Genomic DNA, 18,963 nt, shown 5'->3' on the forward strand with positions numbered 1-18,963 from the left:
TTATTTATTTAAAACATTTTTTTAGGTTACACATGATTTGGGTTCATTAACCAATATGGTGTAGGAACAAACATTTTAAAAGAGAGTAATTTATTACTTATAGGAAAATTGATTGGGCAAAAAAATTTCAAAAAAAATTATAGATGCAGTTCTTGAATCATGTTTTTATGGTGAAAATAGATTCTACATCGTCAAAAACTTAATACATCTAAAATTATGAAATTTGACAATTTTTATTTAGATTTACAAAAATCTCTACTTAATTTTTTCAAAATATATCTAAAATTTCCGTAATGATTAAACTTTTAAAATTACCCAAAATATCCAAATCGATTACGGTATTGACTATTTGACCGAATAAACTCTTACCGTCTATCTTGGATATCAAAATCAGATCCAATTCCAGCTTACATATCATGTTTACTGTGTCAGTCTTTCATATCAATCATAGAAACCGTAGCTTTTGGAATACGTAAGCAATGTAATGAGACAGACCATTTTGTGTCAGAACTGAATGGTTAAATGGAAAATTAATCAAGCTTACTAGTTCAAAATTTATTTATTAATAATGTAATTTTAAATAGTTAAATCTATATAAATATTTGAAATTATTAAATTTCTATAAATCAATCCAATCAATATTTGGATTATTCAATTCTTAAAAAAATCCAATAAACATAAAACAATTACATTTTATCATCAATCTATGTTAAATATTAAATCTATTAAAATGTGTTTAAAAAAAATAAAATTAACATTGTTAATCTACTGTTGTAATTCTTTTCATCAAACACAAAATAAAATTAACATTGTTAATCTACTATTGTAATTCTTTTCAACATCAAAGATTTTGTTATGTATTTAAACATGGTATGAATTTTGGTGGGGACTTTGTATAATAAATTGGATGTTTTATATATTGAGATGTTTTTAATTTTAAAAGTAGTAAAAAAATATTAGTTTTTAAAATTATATATATAGAATGAGAAGATGTTATTTGTTTTTAGTCTAGTATAGAAGAAACTAAACCCTAGATAAAATAAATGATTATGCATTGTAAAATCGAAAACAAAAAATTGGAGTAAGCAACATATTATAAAGCTTTAGAGTTATTCTTAAAGTTGGAAAACTAATTGACAATATAACAAAAAATTTGACCAACGTTCTTGATAGTATGAGCAAACAATAAAATGATTGGAACTTGAGAATCATGAGGATAAGGAGGTGTCAATGTTGATGGGATGATCTATGTCCTTGCAAAGCGATGCTCGTATTGGGCTTGGAGGTGAGCTAAGTTCAACACAAACCAAATGACGTTCAACATCCATTGGCAACAATTTAAACTGATCCAACTTGATTAAAACATGATCTTCAACATCCCTAATATCCACAAACACTTTTCCCAAGAGAATTTTCAATTGCAAATAAGTTCGATAGTGTAAAACTAGTCGTTTTCCATACATTTGGTGTTCCCTTTGTCAAGAATGCAGGCGGAGAGACATTCCAAAACATTCGAGTCTGATATTCCATGTCCCTCCTAAAGAGCATCTTCTTCCACTTCATTGAGCTTTGATTGAATCTAAGGGGGAGTGGGGTTATGGAAACAATGCACCAAAACTTCAACATGACTAAGCTTGCAAGCCTCTAGAATACCACGAACACCACCACCTTCATGATATCAATCCTATTAATGAGTCATGGCTGCCATAGGAAGGAAGAGGCACATATGCTTTAGTAACCCCAAATCAAAAAGATGGATAGAATGCAACCAAGAAAAAGGTTGTAGTCCCTTCAAAAAGTCAAACAAAGAAGTAGCAATGATAGAAGGGGATGTATTTCTAACAATTTTTTTGTAAGTCTAGATGGAAAGGAAAGAATAAATTACCTAGAAGGAACACACAAAGGGGGAATACCATTCGAATCCCTAACAAATGGAGGAAGAAATATTTAGGAGGGTGATAGAGTAGAATGGGAATGCATTCCAAGGAAGCCATAATAGAGATCCCCATCAAATATTTTGGATACCATGAAGACACGAGCAAAGTTAAGTCTAGATGTCATGTGAGGTTTTGAGAGGGGAATCCAATGTATTGGACATTAAACAATTTATCCAAAAAACATGATAGGAAGTCAGGGAAGAGTGTCTAGGTGTAGTTGACAATAGGATTGGAAAAAGTTAGCTTTACCATTGAGCAATGGTTTTTGGAATGCTTGGAAAATCCTAATGAGAACAACTAAAGAAATTTTCAAATCGAAGTTAGAGACTATTAGAGATGCGCAACTATTGAATAGATGTTGAGGATTTTAGAGTGGAAGAGATAGAGAGGGCATTTTGAGGGACCTTGATGGTTTCATTTTTAATATTGTCCCATCTCCAGGTTTGGTTTTACACTAAGAACTATACAAAGAATGATGCTTTTGGCTAGGTGTTATGCTTCCTAATGTGCATCTAGATTGTATCTCTTTGTAGTTATTGATTCCTTGCAACCAGGTGGTAAGCTTCTTAAATGGTAAAGGATCCCTTTGAGTTGTATCCACTTCGTAGTATTTCAACGTAGGAGGAGAATGGGATTAGCCTTTATTTGAGGTTACCCTAGAACTGACTCCATGCTTTCCCTTTTAACTTGGGTTGCCAATCTTATTTCGGTAGCCATTGTCTCCATTGTTGACTCATGCCTAAATTGTTCTAGTAGTCCTTAATTGTTAGTAGGACCAAAATCTCATTTATATGTAGAGTTTTTTGAGTTGCTATTGATCCCATAGTTTAGGGATCCATTGCCACAAGTCCTCACAGAAGTGAGAAAAGCATCCATCCTTTACACCTTAAAAACAATGTTGTTGGATTAGATGCATTCCATTTTAGAGGGGAGTTAGATGATCTAGAAACCAACGATTTTGTTATATGTGTCTAAAAAGGGGATGGAGTATTGAAAACAAAACTTGAGGCTTAATTTTGTTGAATATAATACTTGACACATGAGTGAAGTCATCGAGAATGTGCATGAAGTTTCTTTCCTCTTCAATGGTGGGAGTACCCATATCCATTGTATCACCAACAAATAATTGGTGGGTTAAGGGAAGGTTTGATCCAAATAGATGAAGTCCTCTTATTTTGTTCTCCATTGTTATTGTTTTCAGAGCTCTTCTTGACCCTTTTTCCATTGATATGAAAAGGAAAGGTGTGAGTGGGTCTCCTTGTCTTATGCCTCTCTAGGATTTAAGTGGGATGGTAAGGGAGTTATTTACCATGATTGATAAAAAATGTTGACGATAATAGGTTGTTGGTCTAGTTGATCCAATCGTTGATATAATCCAAAGGCTATGATGATGTTGGAGAGGTACCACCAATTGAGCTTATTGAAGGACTCTAAATGGTCAGGATTTAGCAAAATTCCTGGTTTTTTGAGAGCTTCAAGGAGTGGATGGTTTCAGAGGTTACCATGATGAAATTTATGATTTGGTGACCTTCAACATATCTAATTTACTCTAATGAGATGAGCTTTGGAAGTATTGGTTTGAATCAAATGGATGTTATTTTGGTAATGATGTTATATATGGCATTGCAGAAGTCAATAGGTCGTTAACGATTAATATGTTCCACCATGTCCTTTTTAGGCGTCAAAGTGAGGAAGGTGGCATTTAGGGCTTATAAGATAGACTTTGTCTATTGAGATTCTTCTAGGGCTTGCCAAACGTTGTGGCTTATAGTGGGACAAAATTTCTGGAAGAATTCTATAGTGAAACCATCTAGGTTAGGAGCTTTATTATCACGCATTTCTATGATATTTCCTTCCTCTTCTTCAAAGGATATTTCTCTATGGACAACCTCATTTCATTCTTGTGTTACCAATGAAGGAACATGCTTTATGATTTTCTAGATCACCTACTAATTGTTGGTAAGCGGTCCTTCTAGAAGATCTTAATAGTATCCATTGAGGTCTCTAGTTATATCTTGATACTCTTGTAGCTTAACTCCTTCATGATTTTTGAGAGAGGAGATGCAATAATGATGGTGATGTTGCAACATGGAATTCTGGAAGAATGTTATATTTTTTCCCTTCTCTGAGCCATTGATTTCTTGATTATTGTTTCCAAAGTAGTTATTTCTTTCAATGTTCCTAAAGGTGGGTTAGAGTAGCCAATTATTATTTAATTAATGTCTATGATATACCATGAAGGATGGCTTCCTTTAGAATTGTTTCCATTTTATTTTCTAGTTTATTCTTTTCCTCTAGAATGTCGCCAAATTTCTATTTATTCCATCATTTGAGTTTGCATTTGATGTATTTTAAGATTTTATTGTAGCATGTACATTCACGTACCTTCTAGACTTGCATTTTTTCTCCACCATACCTTTATGTTCACTTGAAAATAAGGAAAATGAAACTATAATTTCCCAATATGAAGGGCCCATTTTTGAGACGTGTTTTAATATCAATATTTAGACATATAGGCCAATGGTCAAAGCCATGGATGGGGAGAATAGATGCTTCTAGAAAGTTGTCCTAGTTCATTATATATTTTGATAATAGGAACTTGTTGAGTTTGGCAGCCACTTGTTTGGAACCTCCTCTCCAGTTATTCTAAGTAAAGGTGTCATTTGTAGTGTTCAAACCAACTAGTTGTGAGGTCACCAATGTATCCTGAAACTGAATGTAATCAACATCAAGTCTTTTTATACCCCCTCTTTTTTATGCCAAGGTTATATCATGTTGAATTCATTTTATAAAATCCAAAAGGATGGAAATAGAAGATAACCGTTGCTAGAGATAGATATAAGAAAATGAGGTTTATCCTTTGGTGGGGAAGGTTCATAAAATAATTAATAGGTGACACGGTTCAACAAAGCCAATAAGTTGAAATTGGATGACAAGTATTCGATATGAAGCAAGCATATTGAGAATGAGAACCTCCTATGCATTCTATATAATTTCAAGTCTACAGGATACCTACTAGGCATTGAGAGCTATCACTTTGCAATCTCTACTCGATTTTTTAGTTATCTTATTAATTAAATCAACTAAAGAATTTATTTCTTCAAGCATCACTAAGGTGGGAATTTTAGAGAACCATTTTTCTTTGAGAAGCCTTTGTTTACCTTTTCATTTGAGGTGTATGATATTCCAAGAAATGTTCTTCATGTTGGGGATGTATTGATAGAGGGATAAACCTTTGTGATCGCTTTGATTTACCATAAGTTAACCAACGTGACTCCTAGTTCTTCAAATATAGGTTGGTTACCTCTCCTTCCTCTTTTCCTTTATTCCCTATGGGATTTTGTTGTCTCCTTTATTGATTGGGATTGGACTCTTAATGTTCCATTGTTGGGTTGCCTTGAGGATGATTAGGAGTAAAAATTGCCAGATTTGAGACATGCTCGATCTAACATCTTCACTTGGTGTTCCAAGAATGTGTTTTAGGGAGAGTCTAGTATTTTATTTTTAGGGGATGGTATGGTCATAGGATGATCTGGGTTTTCTAGAGTAGATATGGGGTCGAAATAGTTGTTTATGGGCAACTGCTTTGTAGCGTGATTGGGTTGAGGGGCGGGGGGGTGGGTTTCTTTTGGGCCCTTTTGTTTACCACCTCCCTTGGTAAAAATGCCCTCATATGAGGTGACCATAGGATTAGGGATAACGTTCTCAACATGGGATCTCAAATATTCAAATGGAATGTGCTCATAATCCAGGTTTTTTTTCTAGAGTTCATAGTGATAATAAATATCAATAGACTCTATGAGTGGTTGTTAGATATTCATATAAACAGGCATATAAGCATAAGTTATATACTTGGTTTTCTTTGTTGGTTCTAATTAAATTACAAAATGTCCAAGGGATTTGTTGATGCGAGCGAGGGTTTCCTCATCCAAGAATTCCTAAATATATGAGTACATTTTGATCCATTCTGGGGTTGCGGTGATATATTCTTTATATGGAACAAATCTCTTTGTCTAGAAGCAAAGGTAGAGTCTAGTGGACTTGAAAAAGTACGAGCCATTTTCAAAGACAAACATTTTATCTTCAATGGTTGTAAATATTATAGTGAAAAACTTTTGGCACCCATTTCATGTTTAATTTTCTCCTCGGGTTTCCATTTTAGCGAGTAAGAGACTGCTTTCTCCCAGAGTTGAATGCCCAAGAATTGACCATTGAGGGTGTGATGTGGCATGTATTATATGTATTTCCTGGTATGGATAGATTGTACTTCAAACATTGCATCCATTGCTGCTTTGGGGAGGCAGCTACCTCACATCTGTTTCCTTATTGGGAAGTTGGGTGATAAACAATTATCATGCTCCACTTTAGGGTTTTGGCATGCAACGTGAGGGCTGAATTCAAAAGGCTTTTGAACCTAGTCATAGGCTACTGTTATTCAACTATATGAAAGAGTTATGCTCCGTCCATTAGCCCTAACCATAGGAAGAGCAATTCAAAGGCCACACACAACTCAACATTTAGGGTTTCAATGTAGAACCATTTTTTTTTAAAGATCTCCCAAACACTATCAACATCAATAATTTGAATATTCAAGATTTATATATTTCATAGAGAAAAATTAAACCTTAAATAATTTTTTTTCAATTAAAAAAAGTTATAAAAAAATTATATACATTAAAATATTTAATTTCCCTTGAATAAAACAATAAATAAAATTATAAATTTATACTAATTTAATTAATTTTTTAATTTATATTTTAATAATCTAAATTTAAAATTTAAAAATTTATATTAATAATTTTGAATATCTATTTTAATTTGAAAATATTAAATTTTCTTTATCACTTGATTTTCCACTTATGAATATATATCCATCAATTTTACTAAATAATAAAATTACTTTTTATTAAATATGCTATGATATACTCAAATACATTACACTAATTTATTTTACTCCTCTCATACTATACTCCTCTCGTACTTCTTCTTCTTATTATTATTTTTTAATTTTTAATTTTTAATTTTTTATATAATTTTGTGTTTTATATTAAAATTTATTATTACATATATATAATAGTATCAAATTTATATTATATATCATATTTATATAATTAATTTTTTTATTTTACACTAATTTATTTTACTCCTCTCATACTATACTCTTCTCGTACTACTTTTTCTTCTTATTATTATTATTTTTTAATTTTTTAATTTTTTTTCCTATATATAATTTTGTTTTTTATATTAAAATTATTTGATGATGATGATGATGATGATGATGATGATGATGATGATGATGATGATGATGATGATGATGATGATGATGATGATGATGATGATGATGATGATGATGATGATGATGATGATGATGATGATGATGATGATGATGATGATGATGATGATGATGATGAAGAACCTCCGCTGAGACCAAACAATGGTCTATCGGACCTAAAGAAACAAATTATTTATTTTGATTTAAGATTTTATTCCTATGCTCAAAAAGCTTGGAGAGAAGTCCCCCGAGCTCACTATAATTTTGACATTGTAAAAGGCTAGGAAGGTCAGTATTGTAACAAAGATTGTGAAACTGAGATCTAATGTGGTTATATGCGGGGCACTCTAACAGGAAGTTATTATAAGAAGGTCATCAACCCCACCCTAGAAGATCAAAAGTATATCTCTATTTTAACTAGCTCAAAAAAGAAAATTAATATAGCAAAGATTAGAACGAATTCTCATGAGCTCCATAGTGAAACAGGTCGTTGGGCACCATGGATGGAAAGGATCTGCCATATATATATTACACACATATATAATAGTATCAAATTTATATTATATCTCATACCTATATAATTATTTATTTTAATTTTTTTAACCATAAACGGTTAAGATATATGATTTTCTAAATTTAACTCTTGTTAGGAGAAATATGAATTTTTAAATATTAAATTAAATATATATTTTAAATATATTATTTGTGTAAACTCTAATAATTATCATTTTGATTATTTTATTTTTAATAATAATTATTTATTATAATTTATAAAAATATTTATAAATTATATTTATAAATTATAATTTATATAATTAAAATTTATAAAATATTAATTTACATAAATATTAATGGGTTAAAATATTAAAATATTATATAAATTTTTATTTAATTTTTAAACGAAAGTATCCTATTTAAATATAAATAAAAGTACACTTTATTAAAAAATATTTCAAATAATTAGAAAATCCCATAGTAAACCACATCCTATATCCTAGGAACATGTAGACTCCACAAAAAAAACCTCATCGAAGCATCTCTATTGATAAATTTGTGACTCCTAATGTTGCACTCAATTATACATGTCATATATTTTAAATTATAAAATATAATTTCATTTTTCATTCGTGATTTTTTATTTTTTTAAATTTTTTTATTAATTTTATTTCGAATGGTTAGTATTTTCATTTTGACTTAGCCTTTTCTTAATATTCATAGTTCCCACTATGACTATAGATTAAAAGATTTGTGACAAATATAATAAGGGAGTTGTTTTTAAAAAGATTTTTTGGAAGTTTTTCCGGTTAAAATCTGGCAGTAATTTATTAAAATCGCAAGTTTGATAACTAATTTCTTCACAATGAAACCGCCCCCCGGGTTTTTCAACGTGTTGAATCCAAATATGTAGTTAAAAAACCATTTTAAATAATACAAATCAAAATTTAACCTCAATTTTTTCCACCAGATTCCGTCACCGAAATCTCCAAAAAGTCGCACTAAAAACAACTCCTATAATAACTGTGCGCAGTCCTAGTTGACAGTGCCGATGAGTTACCAACAGAAGTTGTCAGAATCAGCTTTCTAAAAGTTTCTAAATGAATAGTAAATTAAAGTCCAGTCTCACTATTAAATAGGCTTTTTTGTTGAGTTGGGATATAATTTTAAACAATAAACTATAATTTTGCATGCAATACTATAAAAAGAAATTGATTTAATACTATAAAAAAAATTATATTAAGATAATTGAATTATACAAATTAAACAACTTACACTTCAATTTCTAAAAATCTCTAATAAATTAAATAAATAAAAACAACTATTTTTAAAAATCTCTAATTCTTTTTTTTTTTTTTATAAAAACACTCCTAAAAAAGTCATTTTGTCAGCAAACTAAAAGGCGTCACATAGATTTGAATTATACACCGGCAACACCGTTTCCCGTCTTCCTCATCTTCCATTTGCACAGGCATTTACAATAATTTGGGCGACGTAAATAAAAACGTTGGAGGGCAGCACTCTTTTGACGTACAGCAGAAGCAAATACCCATGTTTTATGTTCTATGGGTTTACTCACTTTATTGGTAAAGCGTATCGGATATTTGAGGAAGAGAAAGTTGTACCGGTTTACTTAATTAAAACATTTTCAATCTTCATCTCTGCTATGATTAATATAATAATGCCGTAAATTAATGATTATGGTTATGAGTTGCTTTGGCATTAAATCAAATACCCATGTTTTATTTATTTACTCACTTTATTGGTAAAGCGTATCGGACATTTGACGAAGAGAAACTTGTACCGGTTTACGCTTTTGTAATAATTGATTTTACTTAATTAAAAAATTCTCAATCTTCATCTCTGCCGAGTCATTTACTAAATTTATATAATAATGCCGTCAATTAATGTTTTTGTTTTTCCCGAATTTGGTAATACAACTTTGCCCCGTCATCAAGAGATTCAAATGAGAGACTTGGCAAAAGCCCTCGAAGAACTCCGAATTATATCTTCAATAAGTGGGATGCCGCCCGTGGTTCCGTGCCATCAACCTCATCCTCCATTGACGATGACAATGACATTACACTAGTTTTGGATGATGCGCGTAGGCCGCAATCTTGGAAGGGCGATTGATTACAATCTGGCTTTTCACATACTCAGAGAACACCTCTCATTCCATGTTTATTATCTTAGTAAACAAAACTGAGAAGTCCATACTAAAAATCCGTTCTAAGCTCACATGCTTAATAAAAATTCAACCGAGACCAATCCCCTAATGTTGTTCTAGTCAACGCAGTAGTGTGAGACTTCGAATTCAGAAAAGGAATCCGCTTCTAGTAAAATGAGCTCACGAAATGGCAAAATGATGAAAAAATATTATTAAGAGAATACCAAGAATGGTCTGCTCGTTGACTCGATCTTCTCTACTCCTTCACGTCTCTCTTCTCCATTCCCTTCTATAACTACTGGTTTTACAGTTTCCATAACACACAAAACCAGTTTCCATAACACACAACTTCTGCCTTCCGTTCTCACATCTCCATGTTCTGCTTGCTGATCACAACCCAAATTAAATATGGGCAACCATATCTGCTGCCTCACGGTCGGAAATATCAATGAAATCATCCAGCTGGTTCAGTCTGACGGTACGGTTCAGATCCTTCATAAACCCCTCAGGGTGGCGCACATTATTGAGGATTTCCCTGAACATTTAGTCTGTCATTCCGGGTCTCTGTACATAGGGCAGAAAACGCCTGTCCTTTCTCCAGGCGACCAACTGGTGATGGGAAACAACTACTTCCTTCTGCCGCAACACTTCTTCCACTCTCCCTTAACTCTCTTGTCGCTGGCATCCCTAATATCGCCGCCGGCCCAGAACGTTCCACCTACGCCCACTTCTCCTCTAGCAGCCCCACTTCGCAGTATTGAACGCGCGTCCCTTCTCTGCCAGCCGTTTGAGCTGCAGAAGAGCGATGTGGACGAAGGACTTCGGATCAGAGTCTGTCCGGAGTTTATTTCAAAGCTTATGGAAGACGTAAGGCTTAATGCTGACAAACGCGGGCGTTCAGTGGACGGGGATTCCGCATATGACGAGTGTAGACTCTTGAATACTCCGGAATTGCAGAAAGACTATGCCCAGTTGGTCAAGTGCAGAGCCAAATGTTGGAGACCGAAGCTTGAGAGTATCAAAGAGAATGATAACAGGATTGGCTGCAACAGATTCATGAAGATTAAGAGATCGGGACAGAAGAACAACTCTAGCTCGTGATCAGTTCAATTTACGGTGCTCCTTTTCAACAACACCTTCTTTGATTAATTCTGGCATAGATCGGCCAAGGTTTGTGGTGCAATAATACATAGGATTGCCTGCAACAGATTCATGAAGATTGACAGATCGGGAAAGAAGAATAACTCTAGCTCTTGATCAGTTCAATTTATGATGCTCCTTTTTAATAGCACCTTGTTCGATTAATTCCGCCATAGATCGGCCAAGATATGTGGTGCAGTACTACACATGCTTCTTTCCACTGTCTTCGTTTTTTCCAGCAGCCATGGTAATCGTTTCTGGTAATGTAATAGAATTGAAGTAGACTTGACCTGGCAACAGTGCTTAACTATAATCAATTTAGCAGGCTTTCTTGTAGAAAGCAAGAAGTAATACTGGAATTGATGTACATATAAAATAATAGGTAAGAATCTTGTTAAATGGGATTTTAAATGGCTTCTTTTTACTCCGCTGACTTTCTTTCACTTTCTTTCAATTCAATAATGGCTAATCATGTCTCCAAGTAAAACAATAGTTAGTGTGTTGTGTAATAATTCATTTGGTTGTAAAACCACATCGTTAACTAACCTGTTTTCTATATTTTCATGTATCATACTCACTAGCATGAAATCCAGTTTTTACAAATATCGTATTCACAGGCATGAAATCCAGTTTTCATTTGGTTCTTATTTGTAACATTTAACCCTTTGTTTACTCTGTTTGTTTGTTTGTTAATTAGTTAGTTAGTTTTAAATTCTATATTTTATGGTTCTGTTATTATTATAATGCAATATAATTTTGTTATGGCTGGTTTGGTGAATGTAAGTGCCGGTTATTAGGATTTGTTCTCACTGGTTTTTTTTATAATTGTTAAATTCTATATTTTATGGTTCTATTATTGTTGTAATGCAATATATCTATTTTATTGTTGGTTTAGTGAACTTTTAAATTCTATACTTTATGGTTCTGTTATTATTATAATACAATATACTTTTGTTATTGTTGGTTTGGTGACTTTTGTTATTGTTGGTCTCTGTGAATTTTTGTCTTACGAGTGAGGTGCAAGTAAATTTTCAATAATTTGTTTAAATTGGTATCAGAGCCGAGCTGAGGATCATGAGACATTAGCCTGTTTGGGATGGCTAACTCTGCAGTGTGAAGATTGTCTTGTTGACCCAGGGATGGTTCTGCCTGTGTTAGCTCTGCGTGGTGGTCTTGAAATGGTGGAGTTGTCACAATGCATGTGGAGCCTGACACTTAGTCTCATGGTGTACAAATCTCTCTTAGGTATCTACGTTGCCTTAGCTTTGGTGTACAAATCTCTCTTAGGTATATACGTTGCCTTAGCTTTTGCATCAAGGTTTTCTAGATTAGGTTCCAGTTGGATCTGCAAATCCCCATATTGTTGTCGAATGTTCTGGAAATGTTATGCAGAAGGACCAGCAAATGAATTTTCGAGTTTGATAAGGACGAGAAATTCTTGAATCATAAAATTATGTTATCTTCCGCATATTTTGCATGTTGCAGTTATAATTCACCTTAGTTTGCTCGATGCTTTCTAGGAGAATGCCGCAGAGTTGGAGGTATATGCGAAATCGTTGAAGTAATCCCAAAACATATTGCAGTAAATATCACTATGTGCAGTAAACTAGAGGAATTTTCAAACCATTTCCTGGTCTGGCTCAACGAGCCTCCCTGCAAAATGTCTGTAGGAGGGAAAACGAAAGCGGGGCGTGTTGTCCTCATATCCTTCATCTGATGATTTGGTCTCGAGACTAGAAGACATGGTAATATTCCTTTCTGAAAGCTTTTGCTTATAGTGAAATACTTACACTTTGGAAACCTCTAAGAAAATCTGGTTTAACAATATATTGCGCCTAGAATATGATCTTCGGCAACTGCGAGCAGTAGACGACCGCGAGGGATTAAATTGGAGTGTCTCTTTGGCGTTGTCACTTTGGCGTTGGGATTATCAACGTAAAGGACAATGATATTGTCAAATCCCGATTGCATTTGCATTAACAAGGTTCAATCCCTCTGGAGCCCAGATTACATAGCGATTTATTATTTTTGGGTGAATATAATTTTGTGCCATTTTAATCTGTTAACTCCATCTGAGCCCGTGAAGTCTGAGAAGTTTGAACCTGTGCTGCATGCCAACAATTCTGCTGGTGAGAAATCTTTGGAGAGAGATAGAAGAGTGACATCGGCCCACAGTGCTATACAACATTTGACAGTACCCAGCAATCATTTGTGTTAAGAGGTGGAGTGTGGTGAGTTATTTTGAAATTGTAATTATTATGGTACGGAATCAATTGCTATGGAATCTGCTGTATGTTAGTGGGTTTTACTGCAATATACACTGGGTTTTAGGGTAATATTTGAGATAATTTTTGGGTAAATCTTCTTAATTTGAGACAACAAAAACTGTCAACTATATTTGTGTCAAATATTTTTTTTGTATAACACAAACATTAATGTTTTAGGGGACAATTTTGGTTTTGTCTTTCAAAACACAATAGCTGGGATTAAAGACAATATGTCTTTAATCTTAGCTATTTTCTCTCTAGACAATACAAAAATTATATTTAAAGACAATACAATATCACTGAGAAAATATAAAATAATGGATCAAGAAAAATATCTCACCATTGAAATAAATCAATATCAAAAATATTTAATTAAAAATAAACTACAATATCATTGATTAATTCATGTTAGTGAACACAAACTACCAACTGCTCTTCCATTGAGCTAGAACCCTTTAAATAATTATGTGAGGAGTTATGGCAGACTTTGAAATTGCATATATAATCATTTATTTTTTAAAAATGGCCAACACATAATAACATAATCTTTGTAAAGTCCATAATCATGCAGCCCCTATTTTTAACTCAATAAAAAAAATAGCTTTTCTATTCCTTAAATAACTTATGAGATCCACAAACCAACAATGCATAGCTATGTTGAATTTTTTTCACATTAATACTTGCCTTTCTGAACCACTTTTAGGTTACAAACAAGTTGTGAAAATAAAAGGATTTTTTTTTTTTTTTTTTGGAAAATGGTAAGATTTGTTTGTAATTTTGCACCATGTAAGTCACAAGCGACCTAAATAAATGGTCACCTATCTAAATAGACAACTTCATAAGCATTCAATTAGACAACACTAAAACATAATTTACAATTGGATTTACAGTTCTTCCCAAGTAATCATCAAACACCATGGAAAACATCAAAAAAATTCCCTCTTTTTAGGGAAAGAGAGAAACTACATTCTTTTAGTGAACGATATATACTATCATTATGAGATGTAACTTTGCAAGGTTGGGATTCTTCTAACAAATGAAGTTTCTTCCGAGTTGGTTGGGAGGAAAGAATCTTGGTTGAAGGGGAAGAATGGGATTTACCAATATTTCCTTTGCTTGTCTTGTTCTTATCCACATTAGTCAATGTCATAACAGTGACAAGACTCGTTATTATAAGTGCATTTTTTGTTTCCAAAGAAACAACATGACATACTATTGTTGCCCTACTCATCTTGTACTTAAGGAGCTGAAAAGCAAAAGCTTTCCTCCCTTCCCTATCAAAGAATTATCACATAAGACCATGTGGGGGAAGAACAAGGACAGTAGGAATGCTTGTCAATCCGACTTCAGTCAGACTTCATATGAAGTGCTAATAGTCAGTAGTCCCTTAGCTCCAATTGTAGATCAGGATTGAGGAGTGGAGCCAATCATAGATTATGATGGGAATATACCCTACTACATGCATTCTTACCAAAAAAGGGAAGGGAAATAATAATTAGAGAGGTATAGAAACAATTTATGACTCGACTATTGGGGTTCAAATAGAAACCCTATAATAAATCCTTTGTTCCTCCTAACACACATGGGGATTCTTTGTATGCTATGCCATAGAACTTTGAAAAGTTTTTCCTCAGACTTTGTTTGGTAATTTTGTATGCATACAACAAGAGCCACTCCCTTGCATGTTTGGTTTTCGCAACCAGAAACCATTTCTTCCTTGGTTTCTTCTCCCCATCCCATTGACTTGTTGGCATCATTCTTCAGTGAATGGTCCATATCTTTATAGCACTTGGAATGTTATTTATTTGAGTGAGAGAATGATGCAAACGTGTTGAGAAATAGAGGAATATCAAAAATAAGGAAACCACACACTAAGCATGTGTGAGTTTCAAGGGCCAAGGTGAAGGAAGGGCTAAACACTTCACACACCCTAATAATGTAACCATCAAATGGAAATTTCAAAATACCATCTAGAGACTAAGAGAGGCTCTTACTAGGCATATTTTTGGTAGAACAATGTTGTTCCATGTGACGATGCTAGCTTCTCCCATAAGTTGATTCATTATACTACCTTTCTAAACATAAACCATTTCTTCCTTGGCCTCTTGTCTCCATCGTGGTGACATGATGGCATGATTCTTCAATGAATGATCCATATCTTCATAGTCTTTGGTGTGTTCCTGTTAACAGTGGTGGATCCACCAGCATTCAAGGGATCTCCCCGATACGAGGTCCCACTCAGACCTCACATTGTTTGGTGTAGTTGTCCCATCCAGTACGATGGGTTGGTTGCCAAATACTTAGAGATCTGCCTTAGTGCTAGCTTTCAGCACAAGACAGTGTTGCAATGGTACCTTCGAAAAGCAAGGTGAATGTGCTTGGTGAGTGTGCAGTGTGATTTTGTCTAGTTACTCTTACTGCAAAAGGGAGGAGAAAAGTGAGCCTCTAAGTGACAGGTAATAGTACCACCCGGCAAGAGACACACACAAACTAGGAAGACCTATCCAACATCCAACATAATAGCCCACAGTGGATGCGACAGTCGTTAAAACCAAAGAACGGTGAAAAAACCATCTATCATCCAGCGGAATAGTCCAAAGCGGATGTGACAGTCCTTATATCCAATGAGCAAGAAATTTATGTCTAGTATCTTGTGGAGTAGTCAACAAGGATGAGACAACAGTGACAAGCATTGCAACACATTCCCAACAAGATAAGCAATAAAACAACTGAAATAGTTCAACTATCTTAGTACATGTGAAACAAACATGAAATATAAATTCTTACAAAATAGTCTTGCAAACATCCATAAGTCATGCATGGAAAAGTGATAGCATGAAAAGACTTTATATTAAGAAAATGTTCCAAGTCACATATTCACATCATACATCACTAGTGTGAGTAGTAAGGCATTCGAGCCACTCCTTGCTCAAAGAACCAACTGAAACTCTCTATTCTTTATAGGAGAAGCCAAGGTGAAAATTCCTTTGGTCATACAATGAGGGGGTATATATAACCAAGGCGTGATGCTTGACCCTTGTGACTTTTTGAATACCCTCATGACTGTTCAACTTCCTTTGACTTTTCAATAGACATGGCTCTTCATATTTATGTGTGTCCATTGGACTTCCACTTTACATTACATTTTATTAATAATATACATGGCTCATAATAGTGACATGGCCTTGACAACTCATAACACAACTTGTCATGACATTGCTGACATGGACTAGCTTGCTGAGTTGGAAATGTCAAGTCGTTGCTATTGATGAGTGATAGATGTGTTCCTCGATGTGCTTTCTCTTCTCCTACTCATAGCTTGATGATGTGGGGTCTCCAATGATATTCAGTCTTGAGAGGTGGTTGCATGCATGTGTTTCCTTTGCTTGTTCTTGATAATCTTCTTTGTCCGTCCAAATGTGAGTGAGTCTTACAGCATGGTCACTCCTCCTTCTCCTTCTTCATCATCTCGCCGTGATCTAATAGTTTAACCATTCCTACAATTCACTCATGGCATGACAATATCAAATCCAAAAAATCCCTAGTCTAGGATGATGCATTATTATCCATGGCCTGGGCCCAGGACAAGTGACAGGTTGAGAAAAAGGGCTCAATAACTGCGCATTATGCAGTTCTAGGTGACAAGGAGGGAGGTTGGTCACTGAGACTTCACATAGTGCAACTAAGGTTTGGTTGAGGAACTCCTGAGCAGAGTCCTCACTGTCGAGAAAAATTATGCAATAGCCACTAGGAGGTAGGATTGCGTATTTGAGACAATAAGTGTTTCATACAAGATGAGGCCTTGGGAGATAGGTCTGCATAGTTTTCAGAGGCAAGGCAGGACTGGGCAGCAGAGGGGCCTCGGAGGACAAGTCTGCATAGTTCTTGAGATAAGTGAGTCCCAACTGAGGGAGGACACTAGGGAGACACTTCTGCATCATTCTCGGAGGCAGGTCATGCTTGGTCCTCTGTGCATTGCAAGGTTCCAGTAGGCAGGGAAGAAGCTTGATGATTGATCTTGTGAAATGCAAAGTTCAGGTCAGGCTGAGAGAAGTTACTGTGCAATTTTGGGGATGAAGGTAGGCTTCTTAGCTATGGAATTGTAGAGTTAAACTGCCTTGGGGTATCAAGGTTTCATCACTAATGGGTGAGACTACACAGTGCGCAATTCAGTCAGGGTCCAGTCAAGGTGAGTTGCCCGACCGAAAGGATTTCATAGATATAGCTAAGTGCAAGAGGAAAGTGAAAATGTGAGGAACTTGAACTTGTAATCACGCACTTAGCATACCTCGATGACATGAAAACATAGCCTACCATAACAACAAGACAAAGCATTAGCCTCTGTGAGATTGTCCTAGAACAAAAAACGACAAGTGAAACACATGATACGAACTTGGGACGACCATGACGACAATTGCGTGATAGTGCTTAAAACTTTGTGTATGATTGTGACAGATGTTTGGATATCTAGGAAAACCCATATACACAAGGACCAACCTTCGAAATCACTAGAAAGGCACCGCAAGCATGGTAACACAATCAAACATGCTAAAAGACGACAATTGATCAAACAAGCAAAAGGGGTGAAAAGACTCTTAGAAATCTCATGAAATGATCTCAAGTGTTTGCAACCGTAAAGGGAAAGACCAAGGAGGGCTCCAACATTTAAGTTCAATCCAAAATTTTGGAGGGTGTTGCAGCCGCTACAACAGTTCCTTATCTAAGTGAGTGAATGATGCATTTTCTGGTGAGAACATGGGGTGAGATGGTTGATGTGAGTTATCATTTTTATGCATTGGTTCCACTACAAATATGAGTGCCTCCTCCACAACTTCCTTCTCCATTCCCTGATGTTTCATTAGCCATTTCAAGAAAATTTTGTCTCTTGTTCTCAAGCTCAAGCAGATTTTCCTCCCTATTAGCTTGTTGTTATTGATGGAAAATCTGCAAAGCAATAGAATATATTATTTGCATACAAAGAAAATAAACGTAAAAAATTAAAACCATGTTCGATGAATAAATATGTGAACATTTCTTGATTTTAGTCCCCTATCCAATTTTTGTGAAGCCCCTTCCAATTCTTTCTCTTATCGAAAAACCAAAGATTGAAACCCACTTTACTCTGAGGGTCTAAGCAGTCATTAGGGGAATTTTGAGGTCTAAAATGAGCCTCCTAAGAAAAATGTACAACAAAAATAAAATTTATAAGAACCTATAGCATTCAAGATGATGATGTCAACCAAGGGGGATGATTCACCATTTTTGGAGTAAAAAAGTAAAAATATTAGAAAAATAATAAAATAATAAAAACTACTTTTTCAACTCGTATTTTGAATGTATCTCCCTAAGTTCTTACTCAAATTTTGAGTGGTAGTACTAGTTGGATGCAAAACTAAATTCCTCATCCAAGGAGTACCCATGTTGCATACTTTCGATGGACCCTATTACATGAAAAATGAAAAATACATGAAAAAATGTGATTGCAATCACACTTTTCATGTATTCCTCATTTTTCGTGTAGTATGGTCCATCGAAAGTATACAAGATGGCTACTCCTTGGATGAGGAATTTAGTTTTGAAATCAAGTTTTTCATGTATTTCTCAATTTTCATGTAGTAGGGTCCATAGAAAGTATGCAAGATGGGTACTCCTTGTATGAGGAATTTAGTTTTGCATCCAACGATT

At 34.4% G+C, this 18,963-nt stretch overlaps 1 protein-coding gene across 1 annotated transcript; it reads left to right on the forward strand.

Annotated features, from left to right (window-relative positions):
• Positions 1-10,235: 10,235 nt before the first annotated feature.
• LOC149199807 (uncharacterized) lies at positions 10,236-11,357 on the forward strand. Its single transcript, XM_089399455.1, has one exon. It carries the CDS (start codon positions 10,280-10,282, stop codon positions 10,970-10,972), a length of 693 nt encoding a protein of 230 aa, XP_089255581.1. The 5' UTR covers positions 10,236-10,279; the 3' UTR covers positions 10,973-11,357.
• Positions 11,358-18,963: the final 7,606 nt, after the last annotated feature.

The sequence above is a fragment of the Pinus tabuliformis genome, chromosome 2_1, assembly GCF_031772625.1.
Source record: "Pinus tabuliformis cultivar Carrire ecotype Pingquan chromosome 2_1, CPIR1, whole genome shotgun sequence".
NCBI classification, from domain to species: domain Eukaryota; kingdom Viridiplantae; phylum Streptophyta; class Pinopsida; order Pinales; family Pinaceae; genus Pinus; species Pinus tabuliformis.

Coding starts and splice junctions, on each gene's coding strand:
- LOC149199807 (XM_089399455.1), top strand. CDS start 10,280: ATGGGCAACCATATCTGCTGCCTCACGGTCGGAAATATCAATGAAATC.